We start from the raw sequence: 21,317 nt of genomic DNA, 5'->3' as shown, positions 1-21,317 counted from the left end.
AATCTTGTGTTTTTTTACTTTTATTGCCAATCTTGTGATTTTGAACTTTTTATTGCCAATCTTGTGATTTTGAACTTTTATTGACAATCTTGTGATTTTTTACTTTTATTGACAATCTTGTGATTTTTTACTTTTATTGACAATCTTGTGATTTTTTACTTTTATTGACAATCTTGTGATTTTTAACTTTTATTGACAATCTTGTGTTTTTTTACTTTTCTTGCCAATCTTGTGATTTTTTACTTTTATTGCCAATCTTGTGATTTTTAACTTTTATTGCCAATCTTGTGATTTTTAACTTTTATTGCCCATCTTGTGATTTGAACTTTTATTGCCAATCTTGTGATTTTTTACTTTTATTGCCAATCTTGTGATTTTTTACTTTTATTGACAATCTTGTGATTTTGAACTTTTATTGCCAATCTTGTGTTTTTTTACTTTTCTTGCCAATCTTGTGATTTTTAACTTTTATTGCCAATCTTGTGATTTTTAACTTTTATTGCCAATCTTGGGATTTTCAACTTTTATTGGCAATCTTGGGATTTTCAACTTTTATTGCCAATCTTGGGATTTTCAACTTTTATTGCCAATCTTGGGATTTTCAACTTTTATTGCCAATCTTGGGATTTTCAACTTTTATTGCCAATCTTGGGATTTTCAACTTTTATTGCCAATCTTGGGATTTTCAACTTTTATTGCCAATCTTGGGATTTTTAACTTTTATTGCCAATCTTGGGATTTTCAACTTTTATTGCCAATCTTGGGATTTTCAACTTTTATTGCCAATCTTGGGATTTTCAACTTTTATTGCCAATCTTGGGATTTTTTACTTTTATTGACAATCTTGTGATTTTTTACTTTTATTGCCAATCTTGTGATTTTTTACTTTTATTGACAATCTTGTGATTTTGAACTTTTATTGCCAATCTTGTGTTTTTTTACTTTTCTTGCCAATCTTGTGATTTTTAACTTTTATTGCCAATCTTGTGATTTTTAACTTTTATTGCCAATCTCGTGTTTTTTGACTTTTATTGCCAATCTTGTGATTTTTAACTTTTATTGCCAATCTGGTGATTTTTAACTTTTATTGCCCATCTTGTGATTTGAACTTTTATTGCCAATCTTGTGATTTTTTACTTTTATTGCCAATCTTGTGATTTTGAACTTTTATTGCCAATCTTGTGTTTTTTTACTTTTCTTGCCAATATTGTGATTTTGAACTTTTATTGCCAATCTTGTGATTTTGAACTTTTATTGCCAATCTTGTGATTTTGAACTTTTATTGCCAATCTTGTGATTTTTAACTTTTATTGCCATTCTTGTGATTTTTAATTTGTATTGCCACTGTAGTGATTTTTTTTACTTTTATTGTCAATCTTGTGATTTTTTACTTTTATTGCCAATCTTGTGATTTTTTTCTTTTATTGCCAATCTTGTGATTTTGTACTTTTATTGCCCATCTTGTGATTTGTACTTTTATTTCCAATCTTGTGATTTTTAATTTTTACTGCCAATCTTGTGATTTTGTACTTTTATTGCCCATCTTGTGATTTGAACTTTTATTGCCAATCTTGTGATTTTTTACTTTTATTGCCAATCTTGTGGTTTTGAACTTTTATTGCCACTGTAGTGATTTTTTACTTTTATTGCCAATCTTGTGATTTTTTTTACTTTTATTGCCAATCTTGTGATTTTTAATTCGTATTGCCACTGTAGTGATTTTTTTACTTTTATTGTCAATCTTGTGATTTTTGACTTTTATTGCCAATCTTGTGATTTTTTTTACTTTTATTGCCAATCTTGTGATTTTGAACTTTTATTGCCAATCTTGTGATTTTGAACTTTTATTGCCAATCTTGTGATTTTTTTTTACTTTTATTGCCAATCTTGTGATTTTGAACTTGTATTGCCAATCTTGTGATTTTGAACTTTTATTGCCCATCTTGTGATTTGAACTTTTATTGCCAATCTTGTGATTTTTTTACTTGTATTGCCACTGTAGTGATTTTTTACTTTTAATGCCAATCTTGTGATTTTTTACTTTTATTGCCAATCTTGTGATTTTTTACTTTTATTGTCCATCTTGTGATTTGAACTTTTATTGCCAATCTTGGGATTTTTTAATTTTATTGCCAATCTTGTGGTTTTGAACTTTTATTGCCACTGTAGTGATTTTTTACTTTTATTGCCAATCTTGTGATTTTTAACTTTTACTGCCAATCTTGTGGTTTTTTTTACTTTTATTGCCAATCTTGTGATTTTTGAATTTTATTGGCAATCTTGTGATTTTGAACTTTTATTGCCAATCTTGTGATTTTGTACTTTTATTGTCAATCTTGTGATTTTTTAATTTTATGGCCCATCTTGTGATTTGAACTTTTATTGCCAATCTTGTGATTTTGTACTTTTATTGCCAATCTTGTGATTTTTTCTTTTATTGACAATCTTGTGATTTTTTACTTTTATTGACAATCTTGTGATTTTGAACTTTTATTGCCAATCTTGTGTTTTTTTACTTTTCTTGCCAATCTTGTGATTTTTAACTTTTATTGCCAATCTTGTGATTTTTAACTTTTATTGCCAATCTTGTGTTTTTTGACTTTTATTGCCAATCTTGTGATTTTTAACTTTTATTGCCAATCTTGTGATTTTTAACTTTTATTGCCCATCTTGTGATTTGAACTTTTATTGCCAATCTTGTGATTTTTTACTTTTATTGCCAATCTTGTGATTTTTTTACTTTTATTGCCAATCTTGTGATTTTTAATTTTTATTGCCAATCTTGTGATTTTTAATTTTTATTACCAATCTTGTGATTTTTAACTTTTATTGCCAATCTTGTGATTTTTAACTGTTGTTGCCAATCTTGTGATTTTTAACTTGTATTGCCAATGTTGTGATTTTTAACTTTTACTGCTAATCTTGTGATTTTTAACTTTTATTGCCAATCTTGTGATTTTGAACTTTTATTGCCAATCTGGTGATTTTGAACTTTTATTGCCAATCTTGTGATTTTGAACTTTTATTGACAATCTTGTGATTTTGAACTTTTATTGACAATCTTGTGATTTTTAAGTTTTATTGACAATCTTGTGATTTTTAACTTTTATTTGCCAATCTTGTGATTTTTAACTTTTATTGCCAATCTTGTGATTTTTAAATTTTATTGCCAATCTTGTGATTTTTAAATTTTATTGCCAATATTGTGATTTTTAACTTTTATTGCCAATTAGGTGATTTTTAACTTTTATTGCCAATTAGGTGATTTTTCATTTGTATTGCCAATCTTTTATTTATTTATATATATATTTATTATTTATATATATTTATACATATTTATTTATTTTATATATATATTATATATATATTATTTATATATATTTATTTATTTATATATGCACCTTATTGCTTTTTTTTTTTAAATCCTGCACTGCCATGAGCTTATGTAACGAAATTTCGTTCTTATCTGTGCTGTAAAGTTTCAAATTTGAATGACAAATAAAAAGGAAGTCGAAGTCTAAGTCTAAGTCTAATCTTGTGATTTTTTACTTTTATTTCCAATCTTGTGATTTTTAACTTGTATTGCCAATGTTGTGATTTTTAACTTTTACTGCTAATCTTGTGATTTTTAACTTTTATTGCCAATCTTGTGATTTTGAACTTTTATTGCCAATCTGGTGATTTTGAACTTTTATTGCCAATCTTGTGATTTTGAACTTTTATTGCCAATCTTGTGATTTTGAACTTTTATTGACAATCTTGTGATTTTTAAGTTTTATTGACAATCTTGTGATTTTTAACTTTTTTTTGCCAATCTTGTGATTTTTAACTTTTATTGCCAATCTTGTGATTTTTAAATTTTATTGCCAATCTTGTGATTTTTAAATTTTATTGCCAATATTGTGATTTTTAACTTTTATTGCCAAGTAGGTGATTTTTAATTTTTATTGCCAATCTTGTGATTTTTAACTTTTATTGCCAATCTTGTGATTTTTAACTTTTATTGCCAATTAGGTGATTTTTCATTTGTATTGCCAATCTTTTATTTATTTATATATATTTATTATTTATATATATTTATACATATTTATTTATTTTATATATATATTATATATATATTATTTATATATATTTATTTATTTATATATGCACCTTATTGCTTTTTTTTTTTAATCCTGCACTGCCATGAGCTTATGTAACGAAATTTCGTTCTTATCTGTGCTGTAAAGTTTCAAATTTGAATGACAAATAAAAAGGAAGTCTAAGTCTAAGTCTAAGTCTAATCTTGTGATTTTTTACTTTTATTGCCAATCTTGGGATTTTTTACTTTTATTGCCAATCTTGTGGTAACAACCGGCCCAGTTCCAACAGGTTTTACCTCCCGTGCAAACACTTTCATCTCCCCGGACACACGACAACACTTCCTCATTCTCCACCAATCACCTTTCAGGCCCAGACGGTGTGTTTGTGGTCATGGGGAAAAGTGACATTGCATCCGAACCACAGGAACATAAACCATTAGCGGGTGGTTACAGTAAGAATTAAAACACACGGACTATTATTTGTGCGCTATTGACAAGCCATGTAGCAAAGATCAGCCGCAAAAAAAAAAGACATTGAAACCGATTGTAAAGAAAAGGAGTGTTGTCAGCATGTCTGTGATGTGGACCTGATTTGAACTATAGGCAAAATCCCTTGGCAATTTATCATGGGCCATCTGTTTAGTAGCTGTCTTTTCATTGGTCAAAGTCCCGAGGACGGGTCTACGGTCTCAAGTGAATCTGGTAGCAAGGGGCTCATTTTTTCTCATTTTTAAGGGGGCGCTATTGTGTCAATTTAAAACCCCAAATGTATCACCACTTTTTTGCCGGAGCTAATGCACCTGCAAAAACTGGTGAGTTTGCGTGCATGTTAAGGGCCCAATAATGTGATCCCAGTGGGAGGACAATAAAACATTTGGATGGGCCTGCTTTCTGTGCCCTGGACCTCTGGACTGGAGTCCGTCCAAGCCAACATACTTCTAAGATGGCGCCAAGTATCAAAAGCTATGATTTTTTATGGAATAAACATATGAAATTAGCTAAAAATATAGCATTAAAATGTTAACATGCTAACGTCAGCATACTAATATAAGAGACGTAAATATACTTTCAAGATGGCGCCAAGCTTTAAAATCTATGATTTTTTTGGAATAAACATATGAAATTAGCTAAAAAGCTAGCATTAAAATGTTAACATGCTAATATCAGCATGCTAATATAAGAGACGTAAATATACTTTCAAGATTGCGCCAAGCATCAAAATCTATGATTTTTTTTGGAATAAACATACAAATTTAGCTAAAAAGATAGCACAAAACATTAGCATAAAACATTAGCATAAAACATTAGCAGAGACTTACAGTAGGAGCAGGAAGTGACGAAAGAAGAGAGACTTAGTAGGAACAGGAAGTGAAGAAGGAAGAGAGACTTAGTAGGAACAGGAAGTGAAGAAGGAAGAGAGACTTAGTAGGAACAGGAAGTGTAAAAGGAAGAGAGATTTATTAGGAACAGGAAGTGAAGAAGGAAGAGACTTAATAGGAGCAGGAAGTGAAGAAAGAAGAGAGACTTAGTAGGAACAGGAAGTGAAGAAATAAGAGAGACTTAGTAGGAACAGGAAGTGTAGAAGGAAGAGAGATTTAGTAGGAACAGGAAGTGAAGAAGGAAGAGACTTAGTAGGAGCAGGAAGTGAAGGAGAAATAGACTTAGTAGGAGCAGGAAGTGAAGAAAGAAGAGACTTAGTAGGAACAGGAAGTTAAAAAGAAAGAGAGACTTACAGTAGGAACAGGAAGTGAAGAAAGAAGAGACACTTACAGTAGAAACAGGGAGTGAAGAAAGAAGAGACTTAGTAGGAACAGGAAGTGAAGAAGGAAGAGACTTAGTAGGAACAGGAAGTGAAGAAGGAAGAGACTTAGTAGGAACAGGAAGTGAAGAAAGGAGAGAGACTTAGTAGGAACAGGAAGTGAAAAAAGAAGAGATACTTAGTAGGAACAGGAAGTGAAGAAGGAAGAGACTTAGTAGGAGCAGGAAGTGAAGAAAGAAGAGAGACTTAGTAGGAACAGGAAGTGAAAAAAGAAGAGAGACTTAGTAGGAACAGGAACTAAAGAAGGAAGAGACTTAATAGGAACAGGAAGTGAAGAAAGAAGAAAGACTTAGTAGGAACAGGAAGTGAAAAAAGAAGAGATACTTAGTAGGAACAGGAAGTGAAGAAGGAAGAGACTTAGTAGGAGCAGGAAGTGAAGGAGGAAGAGAGACTTAATAGGAACAGGAAGTGAAGGAGGAAGAGAGACTTAGTAGGAACAGGAAGTGAAGGAGGAAGAGAGACTTACAGTAGGAACAGGAAGTGAAGAAGGAAGAGAGACTTAGTAGGAACAGGAAGTGAAGAAGGAAGAGAGACTTAGTAGGAACAGGAAGTGAAGAAAGAAGACAGACTTAGTAGGAACAGGAAGTGAAGAAGGAAGAGACTTAGTAGGAGCAGGAAGTGAAGAAAGAAGAGAGACTTAGTAGGAACAGGAAGTGAAAAAAGAAGAGAGACTTAGTAGGAACAGGAAGTAAAGAAGGAAGAGACTTAGTAGGAACAGGAAGTGAAGAAAGAAGAAAGACTTAGTAGGAACAGGAAGTGAAAAAAGAAGAGATACTTAGTAGGAACAGGAAGTGGAGAAGGAAGAGACTTAGTAGGAGCAGGAAGTGAAGGAGGAAGAGAGACTTAATAGGAACAGGAAGTGAAGGAGGAAGAGAGACTTAGTAGGAACAGGAAGTGAAGGAGGAAGAGAGACTTACAGTAGGAACAGGAAGTGAAGAAGGAAGAGAGACTTAGTAGGAACAGGAAGTGAAGAAAGAAGAGAGACTTAGTAGGAACAGGAAGTGAAGAAGGAAGAGAGACTTAGTAGGAACAGGAAGTGAAGAAAGAAGACAGACTTAGTAGGAACAGGAAGTGAAGGAGGAAGAGAGACTTACAGTAGGAACAGGAAGTGAAGAAGGAAGAGAGACTTAGTAGGAACAGGAAGTGAAGAAAGAAGAGAGACATAGTAGGAACAGGAAGTGAAGAAGGAAGAGAGAGACTTAGTAGGAACAGGAAGAGACTTACAGTATGAAGAGGAAGTGACTTACAGTAGGAACAGGAAGTGACTTACAGTAGGAACAGAAAGTGAAGGAGGAAGAGAGACTTAGTAGGAACAGGAAGAGACTTAGTAGGAAGAGGAAGTGACTTACAGTAGGAACAGGAAGAGACTTACAGTAGGAAGAGGAAGTGACTTACAGTAGGAACAGGAAGTGAAGGAGTAAGAGAGACTTAGTAGGAACAGGAAGAGACTTAGTAGGAAGAGGAAGTGACTTACAGTAGGAAGAAGAAGTGACTTACAGTAGGAACAGGAAGAGGAAGTGACTTACAGTAGGAAGAGGAAGTGACTTACAGTAGGAACAGGAAGAGGAAGTGACTTACAGTAGGAACAGGAAGTGAATTACAGTAGGAACAGGAAGTGAAGGAGGAAGAGAGACTTAGTAGGAACAGGAAGATACTTACAGTAGGAACAGGAAGTGACTTACAGGAGGATGAGGAAGTGACTTACAGTAGGAACAGGAACAGGAAGAGACTTACAGTAGGAAGAGGAAGTGACTTACAGTAGGAAAAGGAAGAGAAGGAGGAAGAGAGACTTAGTAGGAACAGGAAGAGACTTAGTAGGAAGAGGAAGTGACTTACAGTAGGAACAGGAAGAGGAAGTGACTTACAGTAGGAAAAGGAAGTGAAGGAGGAAAAGAGACTTAGTAGGAACAGGAAGAGACTTAGTAGGAAGAGGAAGTGACTTACAGTAGGAACAGGAAGAGGGAGTGACTTACAGTAGGAAAAGGAAGTGAAGGAGGAAGAGAGACTTAGTAGGAACAGGAAGAGACTCAGTAGGAAGAGGAAGTGACTTACAGTAGGAACAGGAAGAGGAAGTGACTAAAAGTAGGAACAGGAAGAGGAAGTGACTTACAGTAGGAAGAGGAAGTGACTTACAGTAGGAACAGGAAGAGGAAGTGACTAAAAGTAGGAACAGGAAGAGGAAGTGACTTACAGTAGGAAGAGGAAGTGACTTACAGTAGGAACAGGAAGAGACTTACAGTAGGAACAGGAAGAAGAAGTGACTTACAGTAGGAAGAGGAAGTGACTTACAGTAGGAACAGGAAGAGGAAGTGACTTACAGTAGGAACAAGAAGGAAGTAACTTATAGTAGGAAGAGGAAGTGACATACAGTAGGAACAGGAAGAGGAAGTGACTTACAGTAGGAAGAGGAAGTGACTTACAGTAGGAACAGGAAGAGGAAGTGACTTACAGTATGAACAGGAAGAGGAAGTGACTTACAGTAGGAACAGGAAGTAACTTATAGTAGGAAGAGGAAGTGACTTACAGTAGGAACAGGAAGAGGAAGTGACTTACAGTAGGAACAGGAACAGGAAGTAACTTATAGTAGGAAGAGGAAGTGACTTACAGTAGGAACAGGAAAAGGAAGTGACTTACAGTAGGAACAGCCGTACAGTTCCAGACGTAGAGCCACACGTCCTGACTGACTCTTGTGGCGAGGGACTAAGCGGATGTAGCGAGCCAGGATGTTGTGTTGGAGCTGATGGCGAACTACATCCTCACTGTTCACGTTACCCTCAAACATCTGCAACAACACATACTACTGTAGTACTACACTAGTACTACATCCTCACTGTTCACGTTACCCTCAAACATCTGCAACTGCAACAACACATACTACTGTAATACTACTGTAATACTACACTAGTACTACATCCTCACTGTTCATGTTACCCTCAAACATCTGCAACAACACATACTACTGTAGTACTACTGTAGTACTACTGTAATACTACACTAGTACTACATCCTCACTGTTCACGTTACCCTCAAACATCTGCAACAACACATACTACTGTAGTACTACTGTAATACTACACTAGTACTACATCCTCACTGTTCTTGTTACCCTCAAACATCTGCAACAACACATACTACTGTAATACTACACTAGTACTACATCCTCACTGTTCTTGTTACCCTCAAACATCTGCAACAACACATACTACTGTAATACTACACTAGTACTACATCCTCACTGTTCACGTTACCCTCAAACATCTGCAACTACAACAACACATACTACTGTAATACTACTGTAATACTACACTAGTACTACATCCTCACTGTTGATGTTACCCTCAAACATCTGCAACAACACATACTACTGTAGTACTACTGTAATACTACACTAGTACTACATCCTCACTGTTCGCGTTACCCTCAAACATCTGCAACAACACATACTACTGTAGTACTACTGTAATACTACATTAGTACTACATCCTCACTGTTCATGTTACCCTCAAACATCTGCAACAACACATACTACTGTAATACTACTGTAATACTACACTAGTACTACATCCTCACTGTTCATGTTACCCTCAAACATCTGCAACAACACATACTACTGTAGTACTACTGTAATACTACACTAGTACTACATCCTCACTGTTCACGTTACCCTCAAACATCTGCAACAACACATACTACTGTAGTACTACTGTAATACTACACTAGTACTACATCCTCACTGTTCTTGTTACCCTCAAACATCTGCAACAACACATACTACTGTAATACTACACTAGTACTACATCCTCACTGTTCTTGTTACCCTCAAACATCTGCAACAACACATACTACTGTAATACTACACTAGTACTACATCCTCACTGTTCACGTTACCCTCAAACATCTGCAACAACACATATTACTGTAATACTACTGTAATACTACACTAGTACTACATCCTCACTGTTCACGTTACCCTCAAACATCTGCAACAACATATACTACTGTAATACTACTGTAATACTACACTAGTACTACATCCTCACTGTTCACGTTACCCTCAAACATCTGCAACAACACATACTACTGTAATACTACACTAGTACTACATCCTCACTGTTCACGTTACCCTCAAACATCTGCAACAACACATACTACTGTAATACTACTGTAATACTACACTAGTACTACATCCTCACTGTTCACGTTACCCTCAAACATCTGCAACAACATATACTACTGCAGTACTACTGTAATACTACAGTAGTACTACATCCTCACTGTTCACGTTACCCTCAAACATCTGCAACAACACATACTACTGTAGTACTACTGTAATACTACACTAGTACTACATCCTCACTGTTCACGTTACCCTCAAACATCTGCAACAACACATACTACTGTAATACTACTGTAATACTACACTAGTACTACATCCTCACTGTTCACGTTACCCTCAAACATCTGCAACAACACATACTACTGTAGTACTACTGTAATACTACACTAGTACTACATCCTCACTGTTCACGTTACCCTCAAACATCTGCAACAACACATACTACTGTAATACTACACTAGTACTACATCCTCACTGTTCACGTTACCCTCAAACATCTGCAACGACACATACTACTGTAATACTACTGTAATACTACAGTAGTACTACATCCTCACTGTTCACGTTACCCTCAAACATCTGCAACAACACATACTACTGCAGTACTACTGTAATACTACACTAGTACTACATCCTCTCTGTTCACGTTACCCTCAAACATCTGCAACAACACACACTACTGTAGTACTACTGTAATACTACACTAGTACTACATCCTCACTGTTCACGTTACCCTCAAACATCTGCAACAACACATACTACTGCAGTACTACTGTAATACTACAGTAGTACTACATCCTCACTGTTCACGTTACCCTCAAACATCTGCAACAACACATACTACTGTAGTACGACTGTAATACTACACTAGTACTACATCCTCACTGTTCACGTTACCCTCAAACATCTGCAACAACACATACTACTGTAATACTACTGTAATACTACACTAGTACTACATCCTCACTGTTCTTGTTACCCTCAAACATCTGCAACAACACATACTACTGTAGTACTACTGTAATACTACACTAGTACTACATCCTCACTGTTCACGTTACCCTCAAACATCTGCAACAACACATACTACTGTAGTACTACACTAGTACTACATCCTCACTGTTCTTGTTACCCTCAAACATCTGCAACAACACATACTACTGTAGTACTACTGTAATACTACACTAGTACTACATCCTCACTGTTCACGTTACCCTCAAACATCTGCAACAACACATACTACTGTAGTACTACTGTAATACTACACTAGTACTACATCCTCACTGTTCACGTTACCCTCAAACATCTGCAACAACACATACTACTGTAGTACTCCTGTAATACTACACTAGTACTACATCCTCACTGTTCACGTTACCCTCAAACATCTGCAACAACACATACTACTGTAGTACTACTGTAATACTACACTAGTACTACATCCTCACTGTTCACGTTACCCTCAAACATCTGCAACAACACATACTACTGTAGTACTACTGTAATACTACACTAGTACTACATCCTCACTGTTCACGTTACCTTCAAACATCTGCAACAACACATACTACTGTAATACTACTGTAATACTACACTAGTACTACATCCTCACTGTTCACGTTACCTTCAAACATCTGCAACAACACATAGTACTGTAATACTACTGTAATACTACACTAGTACTACATCCTCACTGTTAACGTTACCCTCAAACATCTGCAACAACATATACTACTGTAGTACTACTGTAATACTACACTAGTACTACATCCTCACTGTTCACGTTACCCTCAAACATCTGCAACAACACATAGTACTGTAATACTACTGTAATACTACACTAGAACTACATCCTCACTGTTCACGTTACCCTCAAACATCTGCAACAACATATACTACTGTAATACTACACTAGTACTACATCCTCACTGTTCACGTTACCCTCAAACATCTGCAACAACACATACTACTGTAATACTACTGTAATACTACACTAGTACTACATCCTCACTGTTCACGTTACCCTCAAACATCTGCAACAACATATACTACTGTAATACTACTGTAATACTACACTAGTACTACATCCTCACTGTTCACGTTACCCTCAAACATCTGCAACAACACATACTACTGCAATACTACACTAGTACTACATCCTCACTGTTCATGTTACCCTCAAACATCTGCAACAACACATACTACTGTAATACTACTGTAATACTACACTAGTACTACATCCTCACTGTTCTTGTTACCCTCAAACATCTGCAACAACACATACTACTGTAATACTACTGTAATACTACACTAGTACTACATCCTCACTGTTCACGTTACCCTCAAACATCTGCAACAACACATAATACTGTAATACTACTGTAATACTACACTAGTACTACATCCTCACTGTTCACGTTACCCTCAAACATCTGCAACAACACATACTACTGTAATACTACTGTAATACTACACTAGTACTACATCCTCACTGTTAACGTTACCCTCAAACATCTGCAACAACACATACTACTGTAATACTACTGTAATACTACACTAGTACTACATCCTCACTGTTCACGTTACCCTCAAACATCTGCAACAACACATACTACTGTAGTACTACTGTAATACTACACTAGTACTACATCCTCACTGTTCACGTTACCCTCAAACATCTGCAACAACACATACTACTGTAGTACTACTGTAATACTACACTAGTACTACATCTTCACTGTTCACGTTACCCTCAAACATCTGCAACAACACATACTACTGTAGTACTACTGTAATACTACACTAGTACTACATCCTCACTGTTCACGTTACCTTCAAACATCTGCAACAACACATACTACTGTAATACTACTGTAATACTACACTAGTACTACATCCTCACTGTTCACGTTACCTTCAAACATCTGCAACAACACATAGTACTGTAATACTACTGTAATACTACACTAGTACTACATCCGCACTGTTAACGTTACCCTCAAACCTCTGCAACAACATATACTACTGTAGTACTACTGTAATACTACACTAGTACTACATCCTCACTGTTCACGTTACCCTCAAACATCTGCAACAACATATACCAGTGTAATACTACACTAGTACTACATCCTCACTGTTCACGTTACCCTCAAACATCTGCAACAACACATACTACTGTAGTACTACTGTAATACTACACTAGTACTACATCCTCACTGTTCACGTTACCCTCAAACATCTGCAACAACATATACCAGTGTAATACTACACTAGTACTACATCCTCACTGTTCACGTTACCCTCAAACATCTGCAACAACACATAGTACTGTAATACTACACTAGAACTACATCCTCACTGTTCACGTTACCCTCAAACATCTGCAACAACATATACCAGTGTAATACTACACTAGTACTACATCCTCACTGTTCACGTTACCCTCAAACATCTGCAACAACACATACTACTGTAATACTACACTAGTACTACATCCTCACTGTTCACGTTACCCTCAAACATCTGCAACAACACATACTACTGTAATACTACACTAGTACTACATCCTCACTGTTCACGTTACCCTCAAACATCTGCAACAACACATACTACTGTAATACTACTGTAATACTACACTAGTACTACATCCTCACTGTTCACGTTACCCTCAAACATCTGCAACAACACATACTACTGTAATACTACTGTAATACTACACTAGTACTACATCCTCACTGTTCACGTTACCCTCAAACATCTGCAACAACACATACTACTGTAGTACTACTGTAATACTACACTAGTACTACATCCTCACTGTTCTTGTTACCCTCAAACATCTGCAACAACACATACTACTGTAGTACTACTGTAATACTACACTAGTACTACATCCTCACTGTTCACGTTACCCTCAAACATCTGCAACAGCACATACTACTGTAGTACTACTGTAATACTACACTAGTACTACATCCTCACTGTTCTTGTTACCCTTAAACATCTGCAACAACACATACTACTGTAGTACTACTGTAATACTACACTAGTACTACATCCTCACTGTTCTTGTTACCCTCAAACATCTGCAACAACACATACTACTGTAGTACTACTGTAATACTACACTAGTACTACTGCAATAGGTCAACGTGTCATGTTCATAAATTGAGACTAGTAGTTCTTTGTCACCCAGATGTTTCCGTCCTGCAGGTAAGGCCTCCAGTTCCTCTGGGTGTCGCTGTACACCAGCTGGTATCCGCTGGTCCAGTCCGAGCTGCCGTATCGACCCTGCGTCGCTATGGCAACAAGCTGCTTCCTGGCGCCCAGGTCCACCTGGAGCCACAGGTAAGGGTCCGTGTCCGAGGGCGACCAGCCTCCAGCACCTGCTTGGACAGTTTGATATCCATGAGATGGCGCTAACTCATCAACTTTGATATCATCAACCATGATCAAGACCACAATCACCTACGTCTAGTTCCTAGTGGCCTAGAACCTGGCATGTTGACTTCTTGTAATAGAAGACTAGCTTGTGTGGTTAGCTGTTGTGTAGCTGCTAGTTCCTAGTGGCCTAGAGCCTGGCATGTTGACTTCTTGTAATAGAAGACTAGCTTGTGTGCTTAGCTGTTGTGTAGCTGCTAGTTCCTAGTGGCCTAGAGCCTGGCATGTTGACTTCTTGTAATAGAAGACTAGCTTGTGTGCTTAGCTGTTGTGTAGCTGCTAGTTCCTAGTGGCCTAGAGCCTGGCATGTTGACTTCTTGTAATAGAAGACTAGCTTGTGTGCTTAGCTGTTGTGTAGCTGCTAGTTCCTAGTGGCCTAGAGCCTGGCATGTTGACTTCTTGTAATAGAAGACTAGCTTGTGTGCTTAGCTGTTGTGTAGCTGCTAGTTCCTAGTGGCCTAGAGCCTGGCATGTTGACTTCTTGTAATAGAAGACTAGCTTGTGTGCTTAGCTGTTGTGTAGCTGCTAGTTCCTAGTGGCCTAGAGCCTGGCATGTTGACTTCTTGTAATAGAAGACTAGCTTGTGTGCTTAGCTGTTGTGTAGCTGCTAGTTCCTAGTGGCCTAGAGCCTGGCATGTTGACTTCTTGTAATAGAAGACTAGCTTGTGTGCTTAGCTGTTGTGTAGCTGCTAGTTCCTAGTGGCCTAGAGCCTGGCATGTTGACTTCTTGTAATAGAAGACTAGCTTGTGTGCTTAGCTGTTGTGTAGCTGCTAGTTCCTAGTGGCCTAGAGCCTGGCATGTTGACTTCTTGTAACAGAAGACTAGCTTGTGTGCTTAGCTGTTGTGTAGCTGCTAGTTCCTAGTGGCCTAGAGCCTGGCATGTTGACTTCTTGTAATAGAAGACTAGCTTGTGTGCTTAGCTGTTGTGTAGCTGCTAGTTCCTAGTGGCCTAGAGCCTGGCATGTTGACTTCTTGTAATAGAAGACTAGCTTGTGTGCTTAGCTGTTGTGTAGCTGCTAGTTCCTAGTGGCCTAGAGCCTGGCATGTTGACTTCTTGTAATAGAAGACTAGCTTGTGTGCTTAGCTGTTGTGTAGCTGCTAGTTCCTAGTGGCCTAGAGCCTGGCATGTTGACTTCTTGTAATAGAAGACTAGCTTGTGTGCTTAGCTGTTGTGTAGCTGCTAGTTCCTAGTGGCCTAGAGCCTGGCATGTTGACTTCTTGTAATAGAAGACTAGCTTGTGTGCTTAGCTGTTGTGTAGCTGCTAGTTCCTAGTGGCCTAGAGCCTGGCATGTTGACTTCTTGTAACTGACTACAATAGAAGACTAGCTTGTGTGCTTAGCTGTTGTGTAGCTGCTAGTGTCTAGTGGCCTACGGGCTAGCATGTGTTGTAAGTGAGTGGACTAAGATAATAAATACCTGACCTTGGTTCCGGTTGAGTTTGGCGTAACCAGCTCCGTAGTCCGGTGCTAAGACTGAGGAGCTGCTGAAGGAGCTGTAGGGAAGTGGCGTGGCCAGCCGGTCCTCACAGCGCCCTGACAACATGAAGGTGTGTTTGTCATCTAATTCATGTATTATATATTCATCTAATTCATGTATTATATTCATCTATTCATGTATTATATATTCATCAATCAATCAATGTTTACTTATATAGCCCTAAATCACCAGTGTCTCAAAGGGCTGCACAAGCCACGACGACATCATCGGCTCAGATCCCACATCAGGGCAAGGAAAAACTCAACCCAGTGGGATGACAATGAGAAACCTTGGAGAGGACCGCAGATGTGGTGTGCTAACTAGTATGATGTCATCAATTAATTAAAATGTAAATAAATGTTAATAAAGTGCTAACTAGTATGATGTCATCAATTAATTAAAATGTAAATACATGTTAATAAAGTGCTAACTAGTATGATGTCATCAATTAAAATGTAAATACATGTTAATAAAGTGCTAACTAGTATGATGTCATCAATTAAAATGTAAATAAATGTTAATAAAGTGCTAACTAGTATGATTTCATCAATTAAAATGTAAATACATGTTAATAAAGTGCTAACTAGTATGATGTAATCAATTAAAATGTAAATAAATGTTAATAAAGTGCTAAGTAGTATGATTTCATCAATTAAAATGTAAATACATGTTAATAAAGTGCTAACTAGTATGATGTCATCAATTAAAATGTAAATACATGTTAATAAAGTGCTAACTAGTATGATGTCATCAATTAAAATGTAAATACATGTTAATAAAGTGCTAACTAGTATGATGTCATCAATTAAAATGTAAATGCATGTTAATAAAGTGCTAACTAGTATGATGTCATCAATTAAAATGTAAATACATGTTAATAAAGTACTAACTAGTATGATTTGATAATTTATTGTAAATGTACTTAATGTGTGTTGAAAGTACAAAATAACTATCAATAATAGATCAATAACTGACAATAGTGTGATGTCATCGTAGTGTCTGTCCTCCAATCAAATGTTTAGTTAGCATGACTGCTAGTTGTAATCAGCAGCTGATTAGATAGTGTGTTGTTGACGTGATTATGTATGATTATTCACGATTATATGTGATTATACATGATTATATGTGATTATACGTGATTATACGTGATTATACATGATTATACGTGATTATTCATGATTATTCGTGATTATACATGATTATCCGTGACTATACGAGATTATGCATGAGTATTCATGATTATACATGATTATACGTGACTATGCATGATTATACGTGGTTGTGCATGATTATTCATGACTATACATGATTATGCATGATTATTAATGACTATACATGATTCTACGTGATTATGCATGATTATTCATGTCTATGAATGAATTTATGTGGTTATGCATGATTATACGTGATTATGCATGACTATACATGATTATACGTGACTATGCATGATTATATGTGATTATGCATGATTATTCATGACTATACATGATTATACGTGATTATTCGTGACTATGCATGATTATACGTGGTTGTGCATGATTATACGTGATTATTCATGACTATACATGATTATACGTGATTATTCATGACTATTCATGATTATACGTGATTATGCATGATTATTCATGTCTATGAATGAATTTATGTGGTTATGCATGATTATACGTGATTATGCATGACTATACATGATTATACGTGATTATTCGTGACTATGCATGATTATACGTGATTATGTGATTATACGTGATTATATGTGATTATACGCGCTTATTCGTGACTATGCATGATTGTATGTGATTATACATGATTATACGTGATTATTTGTGACTATACATGATTATATGTGATTATATGTGATTATTCGTGACTATACATGACTATATATGCTTATTTGTGATTATTGATGTTTGAGTATAAAGATGTTGATGTTTGAGTATAAAGATGTTGATGTTTGAGTATAAAGATGTTGATGATGTAGTTTAATGTTGATGTTTGAGTATAAAGATGTTGATGTTTGAGTATAAAGATGTTGATGATGTAGTTTAATGTTGATGTTTGAGTATAATGATGTTGATGTTTGAGTATAAAGATGTTGATGATGTAGTTTAATGTTGATGTTTGAGTATAAATGTTGATGTTATGACTCACGTGATGCAGCAGACATGTTTGATGATGATGTTGATGTTTGAGTATAAAGATGTTGATGTTTGAGTATAAAGATGTTGATGTTTCAGTATAAAGATGTTGATGTTTCAGTATAAAGATGGTGATGTTTGAGTATAAAGATGTTGATGTTTGAGTATAAAGATGTTGATGATGTAGTTTAATGTTGATGTTTGAGTATAAAGATGTTGATGTTTGAGTATAAAGATGTTGATGATGTAGTTTAATGTTGATGTTTGAGTATAAAGATGTTGATGTTTGAGTATAAAGATGTTGATTATGTAGTTTAATGCTGATGTTTGAGTATAAAGATGTTGATGATGTAGTTTAATGTTGATGTTTGAGTATAAAGATGTTGATGATGTAGTTTAATGTTGATGTTTGAGTATAAAGATGTTGATGTTTGAGTATAAAGATGTTGATGTTTGAGTATAAAGATGTTGATGTTTGAGTATAAAGATGTTGATGATGTAGTTTAATGTTGATGTTTGAGTATAAAGATGTTGATGTTTGAGTATAAAGATGTTGATGATGTAGTTTAATGTTGATGTTATGACTCACGTGATGCAGCAGACATTTTTGATGTTGATGTTGAGTATAAATGTTGATGTTAAGACTCACGTGATGCAGCAGACATGTTGATGATGATGTTGAGTATAAATGTTGATGTTCTGACTCACGTGATGCAGCAGACATGTTTGATGATGATGTTTGAGTATAAATGTTGATGTTAAGACTCACGTGATGCAGCAGACATGTTGATGTTGAGTATAAATGTTGATGTTATGACTCACGTGATGCAGCAGACATGTTTGATGTTGATGTTGAGTATAAATGTTGATGTTGATGACTCACGTGATGCAGCAGACATGATGATGTTGAGTATAAATGTTGATGTTATGACTCACGTGATGCAGCAGACATGTTGATGTTGAGTATAAATGTTGATGTTATGACTCACGTGATGCAGCAGACATGTTTGATGTTGATGTTGAGTATAAATGTTGATGTTGATGACTCACGTGATGCAGCAGACATGATGATGTTGAGTATAAATGTTGATGTTATGACTCACGTGATGCAGCAGACATGTTGATGTTGATGTTTGATGTTAATGTTGATGATGAAGTTGAGTGTAAATGTTGATGTTATGACTCATGTGATGCAGCAGACATGATGATGTTGAGTATAAATGTTGATGTTATGACTCACGTGAAGCAGCAGACATGTTTGATGATGATGTTGAGTATAAATGTTGATGACTCACGTGATGCAGCAGACATGTTGATGTTGAGTATAAATGTTGATGTTATGACTCACGTGATGCAGCAGACATGTTTGATGTTGATGTTGAGTATAAATGTTGATGTTGATGACTCACGTGATGTAGCAGACATGATGATGTTGAGTATAAATGTTGATGTTATGACTCACGTGATGCAGCAGACATGTTGATGTTGATGGTTGATGTTGATGATGAAGTTGAGTGTAAATGTTGATGTTATGACTCACGTGATGCAGCAGACATGTTGATGTTGATGTTTGATGTTGATGATGAAGTTGGGTGTAAATGTTGATGTTATGACTCACGTGATGCAGCAGACATGTTTGATGTTGATGATGATGTTGAGTATAAATGTTGATGTTATGACTCACGTGATGCAGCAGACATGTTGATGTTGATGTTTGATGTTGATGATGATGTTGAGTATAAATGTTGATGTTATGACTCACGTGATGCAGCAGACATGTTTGATGATGATGTTTGAGTATAAATGTTGATGTTATGACTCACGTGATGCAGCAGACATGTTTGATGTTGATGTTGAGTATAAATGTTGATGTTATGACTCACGTGATGCAGCAGACATGATGATGTTGAGTATAAATGTTGATGTTATGACTCACGTGATGCAGCAGACATGTTGATGTTGAGTATAAATGTTGATGTTGATGACTCACGTGATGCAGCAGACATGATGATGTTGAGTATAAATGTTGATGTTATGACTCACATGATGCAGCAGACATGTTTGATGTTGAGTATAAATGTTGATGTTATGACTCACGTGATGCAGCAGACATGATGATGTTGAGTATAAATGTTGATGTTATGACTCACGTGATGCAGCAGACATGTTTGATGTTGAGTATAAATGTTGATGTTATGACTCACGTGATGCAGCAGACATGATGTTGAGTATAAATGTTGATGTTATGACTCACGTGATGCAGCAGACATGTTTGATGTTGATGTTTGATGTTGAGTATAAATGTTGATGTTAAGACTCACGTGATGCAGCAGACATCAATATAAATGTTGATGTTAAGACTCACGTGATGCAGCAGACATGGTTGATGATGATGTTGAGTATAAATGTTGATGTTGATGACTCACGTGATGCAGCAGACATGTTGATGTTGAGTATAAATGTTGATGACTCACGTGATGCAGCAGACGAGGCATCCTGGCAGGTGATGAAGAGGAGGGTGAAGAGCAGGGCAGACATCTTCACACAAAGAGGAGATTTCAGACTTCTTCTTACACCTCTTTGCTACAAAGGTGGAGTTATTCCGCACACAAGGTGTAATGAAGGTGTAGTTAGTTAGTTGGCAGTAAAGGTGTAGTTAGTTAGTCGGCAGTAAATGTGTAGTTAGTTAGTCGGCGGCAGAGCAGCTGACTCAGCAAACATCTTTCTTTCTTTCTTCAGCAGCCAAGCAGGATCAAACCAACTCTGCGCCATCTTGCTGTCTTCATGTCGCACTCACAACAACACGTACACACAAATATTGTCCAGTCTTTCATAAGACTTCTTACACCTAAAATACCTGTTTGTTTGTTTGTTTTTTACCGTGAAACAGGAGTTTTATAGCGCGTAAATCAACTATTGAAGCCGTGGACTCCCCCGCCGCCGCCATGTTGGTACGGTCCTGCATTCAAACACCACAACTTTATGTGCAACACGGAAGTAGACGGAAACAATGAAGACCAGCTTCTCCTCTGTTTAGTGCTCATTAATAATAATGTTCCCTTCATCACATTATGCAATATAAACACACATTCCGCAATATAAACACACATTATGCAATATAAACACACATTATGCAATATAAACAAACATTCTGCAATATAAACAAACATTCTGCAACATAAACAAACATTCCGCAATACAAACAAACATTCTGCAATATAAACACACATTCCGCAATATAAA

The 21,317-nt window shown here is 36.1% G+C and overlaps 1 protein-coding gene across 2 annotated transcripts in view; it reads right to left on the bottom strand.

Annotated features, from left to right (window-relative positions):
• Nucleotides 1-20,837, bottom strand: part of LOC133664813 (contactin-associated protein-like 2) — a 62,373-nt gene extending 41,536 nt beyond the window's left edge. For both annotated transcript variants that reach the window (XM_062069735.1, XM_062069736.1), the window contains exons 1-4: nucleotides 20,549-20,837; nucleotides 15,885-15,995; nucleotides 14,213-14,406; nucleotides 8,536-8,683 (exon numbers count right to left, since the gene is read on the bottom strand). In XM_062069735.1, coding sequence (XP_061925719.1) covers nucleotides 8,536-8,683; nucleotides 14,213-14,406; nucleotides 15,885-15,995; nucleotides 20,549-20,612 — 517 coding nt within the window. In that variant the 5' untranslated portion in view covers nucleotides 20,613-20,837. The remainder of the gene's footprint in view (nucleotides 1-8,535; nucleotides 8,684-14,212; nucleotides 14,407-15,884; nucleotides 15,996-20,548) is intronic.
• Between the last annotated feature and the right edge of the window lie 480 nt (nucleotides 20,838-21,317).

Source organism: Entelurus aequoreus, linkage group LG14 (genome assembly GCF_033978785.1).
Source record: "Entelurus aequoreus isolate RoL-2023_Sb linkage group LG14, RoL_Eaeq_v1.1, whole genome shotgun sequence".
NCBI classification, from domain to species: domain Eukaryota; kingdom Metazoa; phylum Chordata; class Actinopteri; order Syngnathiformes; family Syngnathidae; genus Entelurus; species Entelurus aequoreus.
Note: the sequence above shows the minus strand (reverse complement) of the source record. Positions and strands in the feature narration are given on the sequence as shown.